The sequence below is a fragment of the Poromitra crassiceps genome (assembly GCF_964638095.1).
Source record: "Poromitra crassiceps genome assembly, chromosome: 6".
In the NCBI taxonomy this organism is placed as follows: Eukaryota; Metazoa; Chordata; class Actinopteri; order Beryciformes; family Melamphaidae; genus Poromitra; species Poromitra crassiceps.
This window is the reverse complement of record NC_139627.1, coordinates 22,146,329-22,163,886: the sequence shown is the minus strand read 5'-3', so window position 1 is coordinate 22,163,886 and position 17,558 is coordinate 22,146,329. Positions and strand designations below refer to the sequence as shown.

Genomic DNA, 17,558 nt, shown 5'->3' with positions numbered 1-17,558 from the left:
TCCAGAGCTAACTGCCCAGTTAGTCCAGAGTTTAAAACGTTTGAGAAGTCAAATCAAGTCAAATGCATTTGATTTAATTGCACAACCCACTTTGCCATATCGCAAAGTGTATAATAATAATAATAATAATAATACATTCAACTTATATAGCGCTTTTCTAGGTATTCAAAGTCGCTTTACACACAGGGTAAAATCATTTAATAGTACATTTGTAGTAGTAAAATAAATAGAAAATAAGTGATGGGGTTAGCAGGTGAAGGCGATATCGCCCACACATAACCAAGAGACACAATGCCTTTACCGGCACTCTCCGTGCAGTGAGCTACAGTCATCAAGTTCGTTAGTATTGCCAATGAATTGGAGGAAATAGTACAACAGAAGACACACAGAAGAAAACAGCTGTGTCGGGTGGGCAGATCAATGCACTTGGAATAAGCCTTGCAATAGTTGTTTGTCCAAAGTCACACAATTGTTGCAAGGCTTATTCCAAGTGCATTGATCTCGATCGTTCTTGTGCCCTTTTCCCCTGGGCAACTTCTTACTGTTGCGTGCACACACACAGACACACACACACACACACACACACACACACACACACACACACACACACCCACACACACACACACACACACACACTCTTCACTGACTTTGAAGACTTAGAGTGAGACTCAAAAGTCACACACAGCTCTCCTTGACCGTGGCTCTGCATGTGTGCATCAGCGTGTGTGTGTGTGTGTGTGTGTGTGTGTGTGTGTGTGGCTACACCTGACTGAGCCTAGCAGGAAGTGGGAAAGGGCAGGTCTTGCACTCCTGCAGGAAGAGAAGGTGTGTGTGGGTGTTTGTATGTGCATATGCACTTTTTGCATAATCGCACCCGCTTCAGATGTTACAGTATGAGCCAATTAAATGGCCATTATCAGTTGTCATCAGGACCAGAGTGGAGGTAGTGGCCCTACTCTACCTTCTACAGTAATTGGCTCAGTAGGCTGTTGTCATATAGGTGAGCTGGATGTGACGGCAGGGACTGGCTATGTTGGTCTGCCTCCACGTCAGGTGACTGTGAACTTTCTCTCTGCTGCAAAGGAAAAGGCCGTTATTCTACCTACTGCCTGTCAATGCTGACAATAAGAACTCTACCCGGTTGGTTTGGACATACACCCAGTCACACCCAACTTTGAAAACCATTGCTTAAGCAAATACCGTAGGGCTAAGAATCAATTTTCTTCTAATATATCACACCTGTTTTGTTAAGAGTTTGTGTGTGTGTGTGTGTGTGTGTGTGTGTGTGTGTGTGTGTGTGTGTGTGTGTGTGTGTGTGTGTGTGTGTGTATGTGTATATATATATATATATATATACTTTTCTTCTGATTCAAACCCCCCCCCCCCCCCCCCCCCACAGTTGCCAGCCGCTTCTTTTCACCTGAATGTGGGGAGCTTCACCAGCAGGACGTAGCACGTGGGATGATCATGTTAGTCCCACCAGTTCCCTTCCACCCCGAAAAGGCGCCCCATTAAGAGTGTATAGTTGAGGTGGAAGAGTTTGTTGTACTGTGAAGATCATCACTAAGAACCCCCTCCCCCTCTTCCCCCTTCTGTATCTTTGACCCCAGCCCACCACCCCCACCCCCGCCGCCGCCAGGGCATAAAAGGGTGGACAAGCATCATCTCCCCCAGCTGCCTGCCTACTCATTAGCCTTTTCAATGGGCGCCCTGCTTGGCGGTCATAGAGGAGAGAGGGGAGTGGAGGGAGGAGGAGTCTACACCATGGCCCTCACCTCCTCTCATCTGCTCACCGTCGCCACGCTCCACAGACGGCTTGTTGTTCGTTTGTTCATTCATTCTTTTTGTTTCGTTTCATGTAGGGCTGCGGGCTGTGGGCAATATGGTTGAAATCAATATCACGATAACCATAAAGATTTTTCTCAATATCAATATATCACAACACAGGCATGCCCTGGCTTACACCTGGCCAGGACATCAAAGACAGTGGTAGGTCCATTCACAACTGTGTTCATAGCTATAGAGATAAAGAGAGGAGTGGAGTGCTTCACAGAGAAGTAGGCCGGCGTACAGGTTTCATATCCCCCAACGAGGGAGAAATCACTTCAGACGCATATGGGATGATAACTGCTCCCAACGGATCTGCACTGCTCTCACCATTTTACCACTTTGTTACCATAATGCTCTCATATAGAGCAATCTTTGGAGAACACAGTGCTGCGGGAGGACAAGAGAGAGAGCAGTACTAGCAGAGACATTGACTCAAAGAGAGCAGGACATATAGTGCATCTAATGGAGTGTTATGGTGCAATATGAATTCTACCTGCTACATGAGAGACAGAGAGAAAACAGCATACAGATCGTTCACTGCAATATTGTCTGTAAGCTGAATGCAATCCTGAACCAATCCAAACCCACTATTTCCACAAGTTTGTATGTGAATCTAAGGTTTTACAAAATATTTTATTATGGCTTTATATGACTAGCCAGCAACAAGAGGTGTGCAACACACACACCTGCATGTACAGGTGTGTGTTACAGTGGGGTTTGATCAATATGGGTTTTTAAAAGTGTATACCCATATGTTTGGTTTGAAGCCAATGAAGAGTCTTACCTTTAAGTCGATGATGAAGTGTGGGGTTGATTTTCCACATTCGTCTAGTTGAGTCTACACTAAACAAATCATTAAGTGTGCGTGGTGGCGTCTGCAGGTTGAGTCTCCACTAAACAAATCATTAAGTGTGCGTGGTGGCGTCTGCAGGTTGAGTCTCCACTAAACAAATCATTAAGTGTGCGTGTTGGCGTCTGCAGGTTGAGTCTCCACTAAACAAATCATTAAGTGTGCGTGGTGGCGTCTGCAGGTTGAGTCTCCACTAAACAAATCATTAAGTGTGCGTGGTGGCGTCTGCAGGTTGAGTCTACACTAAACAAATCATTAAGTGTGCGTGGTGGCGTCTGCAGGTTGAGTCTCCACTAAACAAATCATTAAGTGTGCGTGGTGGCCTCTGCAGGTTGAGTCTCCACTAAACAAATCATTAAGTGTGCGTGGTGGCGTCTGCAGGTTGAGTCTACACTAAACAAATCATTAAGTGTGCGTGGTGGCGTCTGCAGGTTGAGTCTACACTAAACAAATCATTAAGTGTGCGTGGTGGCGTCTGCAGGTTGAGTCTACACTAAACAAATCATTAAGTGTGCGTGGTGGCGTCTGCAGGTTGAGTCTCCACTAAACAAATCATTAAGTGTGCGTGGTGGCGTCTGCAGGTTGAGTCTACACTAAACAAATCATTAAGTGTGCGTGGTGGCGTCTGCAGGTTGAGTCTCCACTAAACAAATCATTAAGTGTGCGTGGTGGCGTCTGCAGGTTGAGTCTCCACTAAACAAATCATTAAGTGTGCGTGGTGGCGTCTGCAGGTTGAGTCTACACTAAACAAATCATTAAGTGTGCGTGGTGGCGTCTGCAGGTTGAGTCTACACTAAACAAATCATTAAGTGTGCGTGGTGGCGTCTGCAGGTGCTGTTTGGGTCCCACCAGTGCTTCATCACTGTTGGCTCAGCATTACTGTAATGAAGCAGCACAGCTGCCTCCTTCAACATCTCCACAGTGGGTGTACACGTGCACGCACGCACGCACGCACGCACGCACACACACACACACACACACACACACACACACACACACACACACACACACACCTCCCTGTGTCTTCAACACTGTCTCTCCAATCCTCTCTCCATGACAGTAGGCTAGGCATGCAACGTATTGTAGGGTTGTCACGATACTAGAATTTGTAGCTTCAATACCGATAACCAGGAAAATATCGCTATATCACTAGGATAATATACTTATTTTCGATATGAGGGGGGACAACACATCAAGAGGCATAGAAATAAGACAGATGGACAGACAGACGCATGCTTAGTCCATAATCTAGGCCCGGTAAAACGCATTAAAAATGTTGCAGTTACACAGCAGATTAGCCCTGCTCTCATCAGCCTATCAGAACACTTTGAGCTTGTTGGAGCACCAGATACCCGAGGGAAAAATCAGTAGGATGTTTGATTTTTCATTAAGAGAAAGCACTGCTGGTATCCATACTGTTGCAAATGAGTATTGTATCCCTTTCCATTTTTTTGTGTCAATGCTTATCGATACTATTGATACCTGTTGTGAATGAGTATTTTATCCATTTCAAATGTTTAGTATTGATACTTATTGATACTATCGGTACTTTTGACAACATTATTCATATGTGTAGTACGGATTAATGTCCTTAAAGCTAGACTATGTAACATTTAATGTAATAATACCATTGGATTTGTATGAGATTTGTCATATTACAAACCCTTAAATATGGTGAGATATATGATGCATACTAGGCTGCACTGTCTTTCAGTGTGTCTGTTCATTATACAGCGAGGCTCAGGATACAGTACAGTATTTGCCCTTTCTCTTACTGCAATCATTCCTGGCAGTCTACAGCTCAGCAAGTCATTAGGAGGAAATCCTGAATAATCGGCTCAAAGTAAAGTTCTTGTTTAAATCTTTGAGTTTTCCGTGGGAAGTAGCTCGTACCCAGGCTCATGGTATTATGCAATATGCATCTCCAACAAAGAGATTTGAAATACAATGTATGCACAACCAGGCAGGCATGATCTATTCCTGGTAGCACACACAGACTGCACTATTAGCATTTGACAAGGTATCTCTCACTTTCTGATGGATATAGGGTAGTTGAAGGATGGCTGATTGATTGGCCTCAAACTCGGGAAAAGGTTGTTATCAATTAGTAACTTCGACCCTCTCTGGATGGCCATAGAAGGTCCGGCGATCGGTACAGTACAGTAATAATTACCTCAGGCCCTGTGCGGTTTTATCCCATCCAGAGATCTCACTTATTTTATCCGGCCATCCTCATTAGAATTCCAGCTGCAATTACCTACTGTATTTTGAGTTAACTTGGACTTCTTATGGTCATTTTAATCCCATCTGTATCTACATTACAGGTGTTGTAGAGCAGCATCCTGCTTGACAAACTGAAGAATTGCCTATTTTAGTATGATTATTCTGCATTTCAATGGAGACTTTTCTTTTTTAGATTATTTTTGGGCGATTCTTTTTTTGCCTTTATTGATAGGACAGTGGGTAGACAGGAAAGGTGGGGAGAGAGGGATGACATGCGGCAAAGGACAACGGGTCGGATTCAAACACTGATTATTTTGGCAACATTTTTCATCCAACTCAATTTTGGCGTTGTGCGGAATATGCCTTTGACTTCATGAGATTCAGGAAGACTCCCGACACTGTTGGTAGCTCCCAATATTTTTCTGATTTATTTTACATTAAAAATGACAAAGTTTCGAGCCCTCACAGGTTCTTCGTCAGGTCAGGTCAGGTTTGAATCTCATAAAGTAACTTTTTTTGACTCAGCACCTGGAAAAGAGATGTGCGTGTGGACATTTTTAACTTCACTTCACCCAAGAGTTCATTACCTCTACACTAACCAAGTCTCCAGATTAAACTAATGTCATTTTGTTTAGCTCATATGCCGTCTTTGTGTTTGTGTGTGTGTACTGAGCAGCCACGGAGCATATGGTGTGTGACCCGCTGTGTTCGGATACGGGGTGCTGGGGTCCCGGGCCTGACCAGTGCCTCTCCTGTCGACACTTCAGCCGTGGACGGACTTGTGTGGAAACCTGCAACCTTTATGAAGGGTGAGTGAGTGAGTTACTTAGGTGCACGAGCACACACACACACGGTCGCACGCACGCACACACACACACACACACACACACACACACACACACACACACACACACACACACACACACAGGCAGAAAAGTTAACGTAATGTACACACACGCACACACAGGCAGACATGTTAACTTAATGTACACACACACGATGTCTGGCAGGCTGACTGCATAGAGATAGATGGATGGTTGGATAACACACTGCCATTGTTCATCATTCATATACAGGACATATAGGCTACGATGTAATAAAATATGATGGAATGTTGGCTCAATCTCCATGTCAGGAAATTGATTAAAGTTGTACTTGGCAAGATTAATTTAAACCCGTTTTATCAACATGAATCAGAGAAGAGTGTCCCTTCCCCACTAATTGAGACCCTGTATATATTCACCCTATATGCCCGGAATTAATTTCAAGTTTTGGGTATGGTCATTGGCAAGAAGTCTTATCCACATTTAAGAGCAAAAGATAAAACATTGTCCTAAACACAGTGACCTGATGAAGTAAGCTGGATTCACCAAGTGTTTTTTTTAGCCCTACAATTACCACCTCTACTAGCCACTGATCAGTAGAAAGCTAGGTCCACTGCACAGTTTAATTACTGCTGTCATGCTTTCTGGAAAATGAAGTCCTGCAAAACATTCAGTCTCCTGCTGCATGGGGCCACAAATGTGGGAACCTGCTTGGTGCCACTTTTAATAACAACATTGTAAAGAACTTGTAATGTGTGGTCACATATCTAACATGTACAGTATGTGTGTGAGGCTATGCTGAGAATGTACTTACTGTGAGAGGGATATACACCTTTTACTATCATCCAAAATCTGCAGCCCTACTCTTGTGGCGATTTGGAACTTTATTGACCACAGAGAGTCACGGGCATTGTGTTAATGTCTCATCAGAAAGGTGGTGCTCACTCACAGAACCTGTCTCTGCCCTGGGGCATTGGGGAGATTATTCATGAGACCAGAGGGAAGAGCACCTCCTACTGGTCCTCTCCCATCCAAGGAGTATCCACAGCCAGACCTACATAGCTTCCCCAGGAAAGCCAGTAATGTAATGCAGGAGCCACTGTTGACAGTTGTACCAATGCATTGCTGTACTTTTTCCTGAAGGGAAAATACAACCAAATGTTGATAAGTAATTACATTATTTTACCTTTGTCATCTTTCCCTGAGTCTGAATGATTCCATTTCAAAGATCACCATGTCACCTCGGCAGCATTGAGCACGGTCACTCACATGGCTCAGAGATGCACAGCAGTAATGGGGAATGTTTCTCACGACTCTATACAACCGACAAGTGCTTTCCGTGTGATGAATGAGGTTAAGGCAAACTGTGTATGCTACATCTCACCCGGCAATCAGTGCAGGGAAAAAACACCACTGGGTTAATGCCAAGGGGAAATCAAATGGACTGTTTCCATTGAAGAATACACAGATGCGCGTACGTGCACGCACAAATCCAAACATGCGCTCCTCAAGGGGGTAGCCTACTTTTTCCTCCAGTAGAAGTTCAGTTTTGTTGCCTTCTGAACATATTCAGCACACTGAGCCAGACATATAGTATCTGTCAGTGAACCTCAGTGAACGCAGTTTTGAAGTGGGCTACAGAAGATAAAACACAGACATGAATATAAGCTTCAGAATAATCTGCACATCAAATGAACACTTTCTATGTTATAGTATAATAGTGCAGGTCCCACGTTTACCGACACGGCAGCACCATAGTAACGCAGCGGTAACCCAGACAAATGAAACAAGGGGCATCTGTAGAATAGAGCCCTGAGGATCGTTTTCCAAAGACAATGATGATGTCCCATGACATCTCTGAAACACATTTTATATTTAAAACATCGATTGAAATAGGTGGTATTCTTTTCACTGCTGTGTAGATCGTTTATGAAACATACAATAATAGTCCCTGCCTAAGTCCTGCCCATTTTTGCTCTGTGCTCCAGTTGAGCAAGCTTGTAGCAGCCGATGGAATCAGCCTAGTGCGTTCACTCTAGCTGACTTTCCAGGCTGCACTTTTTACTAGATTTTTACTAAACTAAAACTAACAGTTCACACAACTGTAACACTAAATACATACACATATACTGTACCTCAAACCCTTCAGCTACTTCTGCTCTCACTCAGAATGTAAAAATATAAGTGATGCAATTTATAGTTTTTGAGATATTAACATTTGTTTAAACCTATAGAGCATTGCATAGCATAGGCTAAAAATGATAAATACATTACCCACAACATGCTGGACAAAAAAAACACAAAAAAAGGCCAGCCCATCTCAGCCCACACTAACCATGCCATGTTACGACTAACCCCGTACACCAGGGTGGGAATTACATGTAGACCATGAGGCCATGGCCTCCGTTGCCCCTCCCTCTGGCCGTGATGCCCTGAGATCCCTAAACCACCCAGTTAGAGGTCACGTGAACTCACATTTCATTTTGTAGTTCGTTCCCGTCTGGCCTGAAGCCTTCACCCAGTGTTTGCAGTGAGCAGGAGTTGGGCGGGTGTACTTGCCTTGACAGACAACTCCTTCAGCCAATCAGCGTTGGATCCAGTCAAACCCAAATCCACTCGGGAGAACGGCAAAAACACATTTTCTGCCGAGAAACTCTGCTGTTGCATACTCCTGTACTTGTTTTTTAATTGTTATTGAGTCTATTTCTGCAATAACTGCACTTTATGGCTTAAACTCTACAAACATTGACATTACTCCTCGAGACGGACAGGCAAGGAGGCAACCAGTATTGTTTTGTTAGTGCAGTGCTAGTGGGTTCCTGATTGACCAACTTGCGCTGTCAATCACAGGGCACTGAGCGCAGTCGCTGATTGGCTCGTCTGCTTTGCAGTTTCTGCTTAAAGCCCTCCCAGGGCTTGAGGCCAGACGGTCCCACAGAACGTAATGAAATGTGAGTTCACGTGACCGGCTGGTTTACCAGGCTACCCCACACATGATCCGCGGTACAGCTCTGCGCCCGCTGCCTCATTGTTTTCCCATGGGGAGAGCGGTGCCTCCAAACTATCTATAGTTGTGTTTCCATTACCCTCAGAAATGCGCAAAATCTAAATATCGCAATAGAAATTGGGTAATGGAAACACGTGAATTTCGAAAAACCTCCCAAATATCGCAAAAAGTTTTTTCGCTCTCATGAGGTGGTTTTTCAGACGTGTCGATATAGCAGTTTATCGCAAAAGTGTAATGGAAACACATTTTTCGCATTTGCACGTCATGTGACCCATATTATCCCTTGGAAAAGGAGCGGAAAATAAGTTTGGTAAGTAAGGTTCGATAGCCGTGTCAAAACCTCTGCAGCAAGTGGAAAACTTTGAAGCAACGCTACCTAGCAGAAAGACGAGTGTTGTGCAAAAGCGTAGCCGGGCAAATTAGATAATGTTTAATGGCAGAAATCGGTCCATGGTGACAGCAGGCTGCCTGTGTGCGCGCATTTGGCACAGCGGCGAGATGAGAGGATGAAAAGCACACACTGGTGCGGTGGTGCTGTCTGAAGTGAATACAGTGACTGTGAGTAGGCTAATACATTGCACACGTTTCAGGTGCAATTATAGAACCAAATCAGCCTTTTCCCCCCTCCATCTCTAAATCAGACCAGTTGTAGGCTATTAGGCTACCTTTTTTCCTCTGCCTGTCGCGCTGACTGCATTCACGCAGCCAGCAACATTTTGCGACTCATTTTCTTTTGAATTGATAATCAGGCTCGTTTATATGCATTGTAACTTCATGTTGGGATTTCCATTGACCATTGGTTGGATTTGAGCATGCAGGGGACGGGATATGGGGCAGATCCCCGTGCGTAATCACTGTGGCAGCTGCTGCAACGGGGAATCACTCAAACGCAACTTCAATGGAAACGCCTACAAGTCGCAATTGTACATTGTCGAAGTTGTAGAAATATCGCAATTCTTTTGCGAAAAACTGTAATGGAAACACAGCTATTGTAGCAGCGCTACACCGCTCGAGTTTGCCACCTTGCAAGTTCAAATTGTATAAACTTTGACCTATTTACCTCTGACCTTTCTCTGCTCTACCTCGCGGTGAGAGAAGAGAAGATTGCTTATCATGTGGAGGCAGCTTAAAAACAAGCTAAACCCATTTTTTTTTATTTTAGTTCACATACCTGGGTATTCAGTGCACCTATTCAATAATGTATGCAAAACAAATCACAAAAAATATATATTATTTTTTCCACACTTTTGATTGTTCAGGATTTCATTCATAACTGTAATCTACAGTATTGTGACATAACGAAGAACTATCAAATTTCTACCCCATTTCAACCAATCATATCACGTCAATCAATCTTCATTTAGAGGAGAAAATTCTGCAGGCAAGATGGCCGCCTAGTGCCTACATTGGCAGACTTTTCTAAGCCCATAAATGTTAATATACTTGGCCAATAATTATGTAACATACAAAATAGAACAAACTGTATTGTCTTAATTTAACACATTCACTGCCAGCCATTTTTTTTTTTACTGTAGGTAGCTTCTGCCAAGCCGTTTTTTGAGGATTCTGGCTCATTTTACAAGAGCCGAGGATAATTTTCTGCTTGGACTTTGTGAACACGAAGTTCACAAAAGTACTAATAGAATGTGTGCTTTCTCTGTCTAAAAGAGTTAGTTTGTAGAGTTAGTAGTTATGTAGATATTAGCCGTTGAGTACAGCATGGTTTCAGCGTCTGAGACAGGAAGCTGAGATAATCGCAGTTTTGTGAAATTCAATCAAACAGGCAGAACAGTCACTTTAACCATTTATTTTTGGCATCAGTGAGAGATCAGACATCTGAACAATATAGTTCTGAACACCCTCTCCTTCAAACTCCTCCCTCCGTGGGCGTGTCTGGTGGCGTTTGTCACAAGCCAGTTTCTCCTGCCTGTCTGAGCAGTGAGCAGCCTCCCTCTCTGGCGGCCCCTCGTCGGCGAGTGTGGCGAGTGTGGACTGTGGATGGGACTCAATCGTTTCTTGGATTTTCGGTTGAGAGCTTTGATGAAGCTTTGTGCGATTCTAGGCTTCATGCTGCCCACCCAGTCTATTTTTGGAACCCCCCACCGTTGTGCGCCCGTGTGCAGCAGCGTGAAAGCGTTTTCGCCTACAGTATGAGAATGAGGCTCGTTCGTTTCTGGGTTTTCGGAATGCGTGCGATTCTGGCCTTTCTGCGGGTGTTTCAAAGTGTGTTTCACCCATAATCTATTATGCAAATTTGCAATCCCCCACGCCAGCACCGCTCTCCGCTCTCGGTGTGCTGCTGCTGGCGCGGCCGCTCTCGGGCGAGTCTGGTGACTGATGACTGTAAAATCGCCAAGCCATTTCCTTGAGAATGGCTTTCTCCCGCGGCTGTTTTTGGTTGGCTTTCTCTCTGTCGGGAGAGCACTGTCGCCACTTAGTTGGTCGGTAAAATAGATTATACACATTCAATACTTCCAATATTTTTATAGGAGACGTGGGGGGCATTGATCCACGTAGCACCGTCAAAAAAAAATATATATATTTTTTTTTACGAGTCAACTCGTCATTGGCAGTGAACGGTTGGATTGTGTTTGACGAGTCAACTCGTCATTGGCAGTGAACGTGTTAATGTAGAATGCATAGGACATGTAACTGGTTCATTAAACTCACATTCCAGGAATAAGGTTAACGTCCGCGAGGCTTAGCCTGGATCCTCGGACATTCCAAGCCGGCAGGTGGCACATTTGCCTCGGCTTTCAAACAGCAGTACGTGCGGAGGCAGCCTGTTCCTCGGTTCCCTGTGGTGCCCACTCGCGTAGCGCCAGAACACGCTCGATTTTGGGGCGGAACACAGCAGGATTGGCCAACGCCAACTCCAGTCCACAGAACTGTCAAATCAAATCATCGACACGCTATGGCCCGCCTCTCAACCCTCTTTCATCTCGGGCAATAGATAGATAGTACTTTATTTAATATCTGTTTTCAGTCTGATACGTCACTGACCCTCTCTGAGACATGTTCATGTGGTCTTTAAGGCCACCTTGGCAGTGCCCTGCAAGCAGCCTGTTACTGTCAGTTGCTTCAAAAGCATCAGTGGTCTCAGTTTAATGTAGCCTGCTCTATGCAAAGGATCTGTCATTGGCTCATTTTGACACACATTTCAGAAAAACCGCCCTTCACGATGTCAATAGAGCAATGGCCTTTGTGCCCTGTTATGTGGCCTTGTGCCCTAAAAAAATATGCGATGCCGAAGGCCAAATGGCCTTGCCCCTAAAAACAACGAAATTCCCACCCTGCCATACACACTGTCATGGTCACTATGCCATTTTATCACTAACCCCATCTCAGCCCACACGGTCACGCTAACTATTTCACAACTAACCCTGTAGGTGTTTTGCCTTGCAGAGTGTAAGTTCAGTGTCCCTACATGTTGTTTGCTGACCGCTTCGGAGACGCCTGGCAAGGAGCGGACGGTGCCGTCAGGGCAGGGGGGCTAGGCGTGTCACTGCGTGTCACAGTCACTGCTTGCGCACGGGGCCACGCCCTGCCTACCTGTCCGCCTCCACACCAGCACCACCGGCAGGCCACGCCCTGCCTACCTGTGTGCCTGCACACCAGCACCACGCCCTGCCTACCTGTGTGCCTGCACACCAGCACCACGCCCTGCCTACCTGTGTGCCTGCACACCAGCACCACGCCCTGCCTACCTGTGTGCCTGCACACCAGCACCACGCCCTGCCTACCTGTCCGCCTGCACACCCACACCACCGGCAACATCACTACTACTGACCATCACCCAGTTAACACAACCGCACCCAAACCCGCCTCCAGCATGTCTGTTTCAAATCACTGTGATCACCTCATATGTCCTTTAATGAGATTTTTTCCCCTTTTTTTACATTGGCAGTAGAGAGAGAGACAGGAAAAACCCAGGATATAGTGTGCTTAGAACAGAGGTTCTCAAATGTTTTTCAGCCAAGGACCCCTTACAAGATAGAAAATATACCGGGGACCCCCTCATTCTGATTTGTGATTTTGGGCTAAGCTTAATTGTTTCCACAGTAACGTGCTTGACTTTTAATTTGATAGGTTTGTTATTAGAATGTAATCTATGAACCATTTTAGATTTAAAGCATAAACTATTTTCGTTGAACTATGAAGATTTTGCAAAAAAAAATATATCGGTATATATATTTTTTTATTACATTACATTTACATTACGTCATTTAGCAGACACTTTTGTTTTATCCAAAGCGACTTACAATATCACAATTTGTCAACAGTACAGAAAACCACTATGCAACACAATCAATGACAGCCAAGATATTTTGATAGACTAGCACCATGTAGGAAGTAGTTTGAGAAGGAATAAGTAACATGTAGCATTTTATAATAAAAAAAAAAAAAAAAAATGTACTTGAAAACTTTTCGCGGACCCCCTGGCAAAGTGCCACGGACCCCCATTTGAGAACCACTGGCTTAGAAAACTCACTCGATGAACTCAAAATGCATGGTCATCAAGCTAAATACAAGGCTGCCAAGTCCCTTACTCTCTGAAAAACATCTTGGAAATAGAAGGTTTTTATTGATAATATGTCTAGCCTGGAATTATCTACAGAGTGAGAATTGATTTCATTATAGCGCATGATTCTTGAGCTTTACCTTTTCTTTCATAGTTTGCTGTTATATTAACAGGAACTCTGGTTACAAAAGAAATGACCAAAATGAAGACAAAATGAACTTTGCATAATCGTGTATTTCTATGCTCATTCAAAATTCAGATATATTCCAAAATTGATTTAATGTGATGCAAATGATATTCGTCTGGTTGACCTTACACAATGCTAAGGTTCTATCTCTGTTTTGGCTGAAAAAGTCTATGGGGTTTTGAGAGTGTGCTGGTAGTTGGCCTGAGAAATAAAAGGAAAGCACAACATAGTAGGACATAAAATCATGCAGTGGCCTGACTCATATCCTGCACTCCTACAGTACGGTTTAAATCAGGACACACCCAGACAACGGGTTACCTTCCCTGCTGCCTGGCAGGCTTTACGTGGGCCAGATAAAGCAAAATTAATCCAAATTTGATTGAGATCCCACTGGGTCGTCAACAATGCTTTTTTGGAGAAGTACCCCAAAGCCCATTGGCTTCGTCCTGTAGTGACAAAGGCAAAATGCCAACAGTCACACTGTGGTCACATTTAATGACTTTCCAAGGCCACACTGGCTCCTTACTAGGCTATTATTAGGGGATTGCAGAAAAGGAATAACAAGCCACTTAATTTAATTGATTTTTGAAAACGTTGAACCCCTTCCAGTTACAGTGCCTTTTATTTGAGTCTACCTACAGATACTACTGTACAACGAGCTAATTATCTACGATGCTTGGGGTGTAATGGGAGGTAAATGGTGTGTGTGTGTGTGTGTGTGTGTGTGTTGTCACTGCTCACTGATGCTATGCCTATGACTCCATCTACTGACCTTGAGTGCCAAAATAAGCATTGGGAGGAAGTAGGGGTGTCACGATACACTCAGTTCGCGAAACGATACGATACACGATATTGGGTTCACGATAACGATACGATACGATATTTTATTTTTTTGCGATCGATTTGTAAGTTGAGGGGGCATCCTCCACGCTAATTTGAGTAATTTCACCATTTTCATCCTCCATGTCTGTAACGTCCCTCGTCTGTTCAAACAAAGCAATGAAAAGGAGAGTGAGCATGCAATCAGATGCAGATCAGTGCCACCATGTTCAGATTCTTTTTCTCGCGATATGAGATTTCATCTCAACGATACATATTGTCACGTTTTGATATCGCGATATATCGTGGGACGATATATTGTGACATCCCTAGGAGGAAGGCATCCCCATCACCTCCACACTGCACCCACCATGGCTGGGAATATCCACTCCTTGCTTTGGATTGGTCGATTTGCTCATACAGTACCAGCGCATTGAAGCAGACAAATCTATCCGCTATGGATTCATTCTTCTCTCTCTCTCTCTCCTCTGCTGTGGAAATGGCGTCCGCAACCGTGAATTGATTCAGACATTATCGATTCAGAAAGATCTTTCACGCACTCTCACACAGTTTTACAAAAAAAAATATATATACAGTGGCTTCTGGAAAATAAAATGTTGAGAAGATTGTAGAAGAGCTTCACCTGACAAGGACCAAATAGACTGAGTGAAATATTGTGCTGATATTCTATTGAGCAGTGTGTGATCATTGTTTTAATCTAAAAGATTGAACCAGTCCCTTATGTAACTTCCAAGCATTAAAACAGACCACCAAAGCAGAGTACTGTATAAGCAAAAGACATGTTATATCTTAAGTTAAAGTTTTTGCTTGACCCTTGTTTGTCTCTGAGGGAGGGTTGTGTGTATTTGCTTATTTTTTTATATGTAATTTTGTTTTTTTTATATATTTATTGGTATATGTCTTTTTTTTATCGTTGATGGCAGTTCAACCTGTCTACTTTAGGTTGCTGTGATCACATGATGAGTTTCTCCACTGTTGTCTTACATTGATTTATATTTGATGAATTCTGTGTATGTTTTGTCATGTCTGATTGTGGCTGTTGGGTTGATGTGTGGGTTACACCCACTGTGATTTTTTTAAATGCTGAGGAAAGCTGAGCGCTGAAACGCATCAGTTTATCTTGTCTGCTGTGCGTTATAAAGAAGTTATTTAAAACGTTTTGGTCGGCACCCGTCACCCGCAACCTTAAAGACTGAGTTGAGCACACCAGTTATTTTGTTTAAGTTAAAGCTTCCATGGACATCTTGGAGACATCCAGGAGACATTCTGACAACAAGACCTCTGTCATAGCAGGTTATTGCACAAGGGTTACAGTGAGGTGACCATACAGATCATGAAACAGCTGTTATTGTAATGCAGTACATAATGTTGAGTTTTCGTCCACAGCCGCTACTCATTTTTGTCTGGAAAAACAACACACACTTGGAAATTGCCCCAGCTAGATAATCCATCACAGTAAACATGAAGGCTTAATTTGGTTTAGTCAAAGTTTCTGTGTTATGGTTATTTCAGTGTAGCCGAGTTGTGTTTCCATATCAGTGTGCACATTACGTTAGTACAAAGTAATCACTCAAAATATGTTGCTTACAAACTATTGTTACATTATTTGTTAGCCAGGACAGCAGTAGCTACATTTCAAGCTAGGTTTGACACGGTGAAGTTTGTATTTTAAAAATTACAACAAATCTTATTGCATATGGCATGTACAAGATCACTAGTAAATGGGCCCTGACTCTAAACGACATTGGTATTCTCCTCATTAAAGCTGTCCTAAGCAATTTCACGTGTTGGCAGTGAGAAATACCTGTTAAAATCTTTAGGATTTTAATACCTAGAAATCGTCACTTGATATCAGTAAATTACTTAGTGTCTGGTAGAGCATTCACAGACTAGTCGACTACCTTTAGGCACTAGTCGACGGCTACTAACATTCACTAGTTAGTTGTGAATACCCTAGTGTCTGGTGACCATAATTACCAGACACCAAAATAACAATAATTTGGACCACACTTTGTCATCTAGGCTCCCAGACAACTGGAGATCTCCGCCTTGAGCGAATAGAGAGCGATAGAGACTGAGTCTGAGAATTGAGTCTAAGCAGAATGCTAACACATCTTGTTCAAACTAAAGTGTGCTTACAGGAGGGTTATTATGGTTTGAGCGAGTGCAAGTCCAGTAGCTCTGAATCGCCTCGGGCCACAAAGCCGTCATACCATCTCACAAATACTGTTTTTCCTCCGTTCCTCTTGTCTCTGCTCCCTCTGTCTTTACCCCACCCACATCCCTCTCTCTGACCCCACCCACATCCCTCCCTCCTTCCCTCTCTCTGACCCCACCCACATCCCTCCCTCCTTCCCTCTCTCTGACCCCACCCACATCCCTCCCTCCTTCCCTCTCTCTGCACCTCAGGGACACGCGGGAGTACGCCAACGGCTCGGTGTGTGTGGAGTGTGACGCCCAGTGCGAGCGCGCTGACGATGACTCTTTGACCTGCCACGGCCCGGTAAGCTTCCCCTAAGAGACAGAGAGACAGACAGAGGGAGAGACAGAGAGACAGAGGGAGAGACAGAGAGAGATAGCAAGTCCAGAATCGGCCATTGACTTTCATGACACGTACAGCGCAGTTAAGAGACCCCGCTCCTTCTGCTGCACGCCCTCAGAATACAGACAAAGGAGAAGGGAGATTGAGGAGCTTGTTAGGGATTTTCTCTTTTATCTCATTGCTAAATGGGGAATAGCCCTCAATATATAGAGGAATGCACCGTGGTATTTTTACAGCGCTGAAACATGAACTGCTCTCTCTTAAAGCAAGGAGCCACAGAGCCAAGTCTCTAATCTGTGATATTTTACTGATGTACTGCCTGGAGCCACTGTGCTGACAACGAATACCAGACTAATTTAGACTGCCTTTGTAAATCAATGGGAAGTTTATGTGAACTCTTACATCTAAATTAGGTTAATATTATTGAAACGCAAAACTTACCTTTATGTCCACATAAGTGACCTATAGGTGCTATTAGTCATAGTAAACATCACAGAAGAATCTGAAATTCAAAGCTAAATTTCAGCTCAAACTGGTGAGTTATTGTTTGTTGTTTTGGAGTCTCCCAAAGAAAAGTGTTGAAGGCCAGAGCATTGCTCCACTCACCACAAACTGAAATGACTTGGATCTGCAGACATGGTCTACTCACCACAAACTGAAATGACTTGGATCTGCAGACATGGTCTACTCACCACAAACTGAAATGACTTGGATCTGCAGACATGGTCTACTC

General features: G+C 43.9%; 1 protein-coding gene across 1 annotated transcript in view; it reads left to right on the top strand.

Annotated features, from left to right (window-relative positions):
* The window catches only part of erbb4b (erb-b2 receptor tyrosine kinase 4b), a gene marked incomplete at both ends in the record, with an annotated part of 355,388 nt that overhangs the window by 180,755 nt on the left and 157,075 nt on the right, over positions 1 to 17,558 (top strand). Inside the window, 2 exons of the mRNA XM_083638160.1 lie at positions 5,580 to 5,712; positions 16,693 to 16,786. Coding sequence (XP_083494286.1) covers positions 5,580 to 5,712; positions 16,693 to 16,786 — 227 coding nt within the window. The remainder of the gene's footprint in view (positions 1 to 5,579; positions 5,713 to 16,692; positions 16,787 to 17,558) is intronic.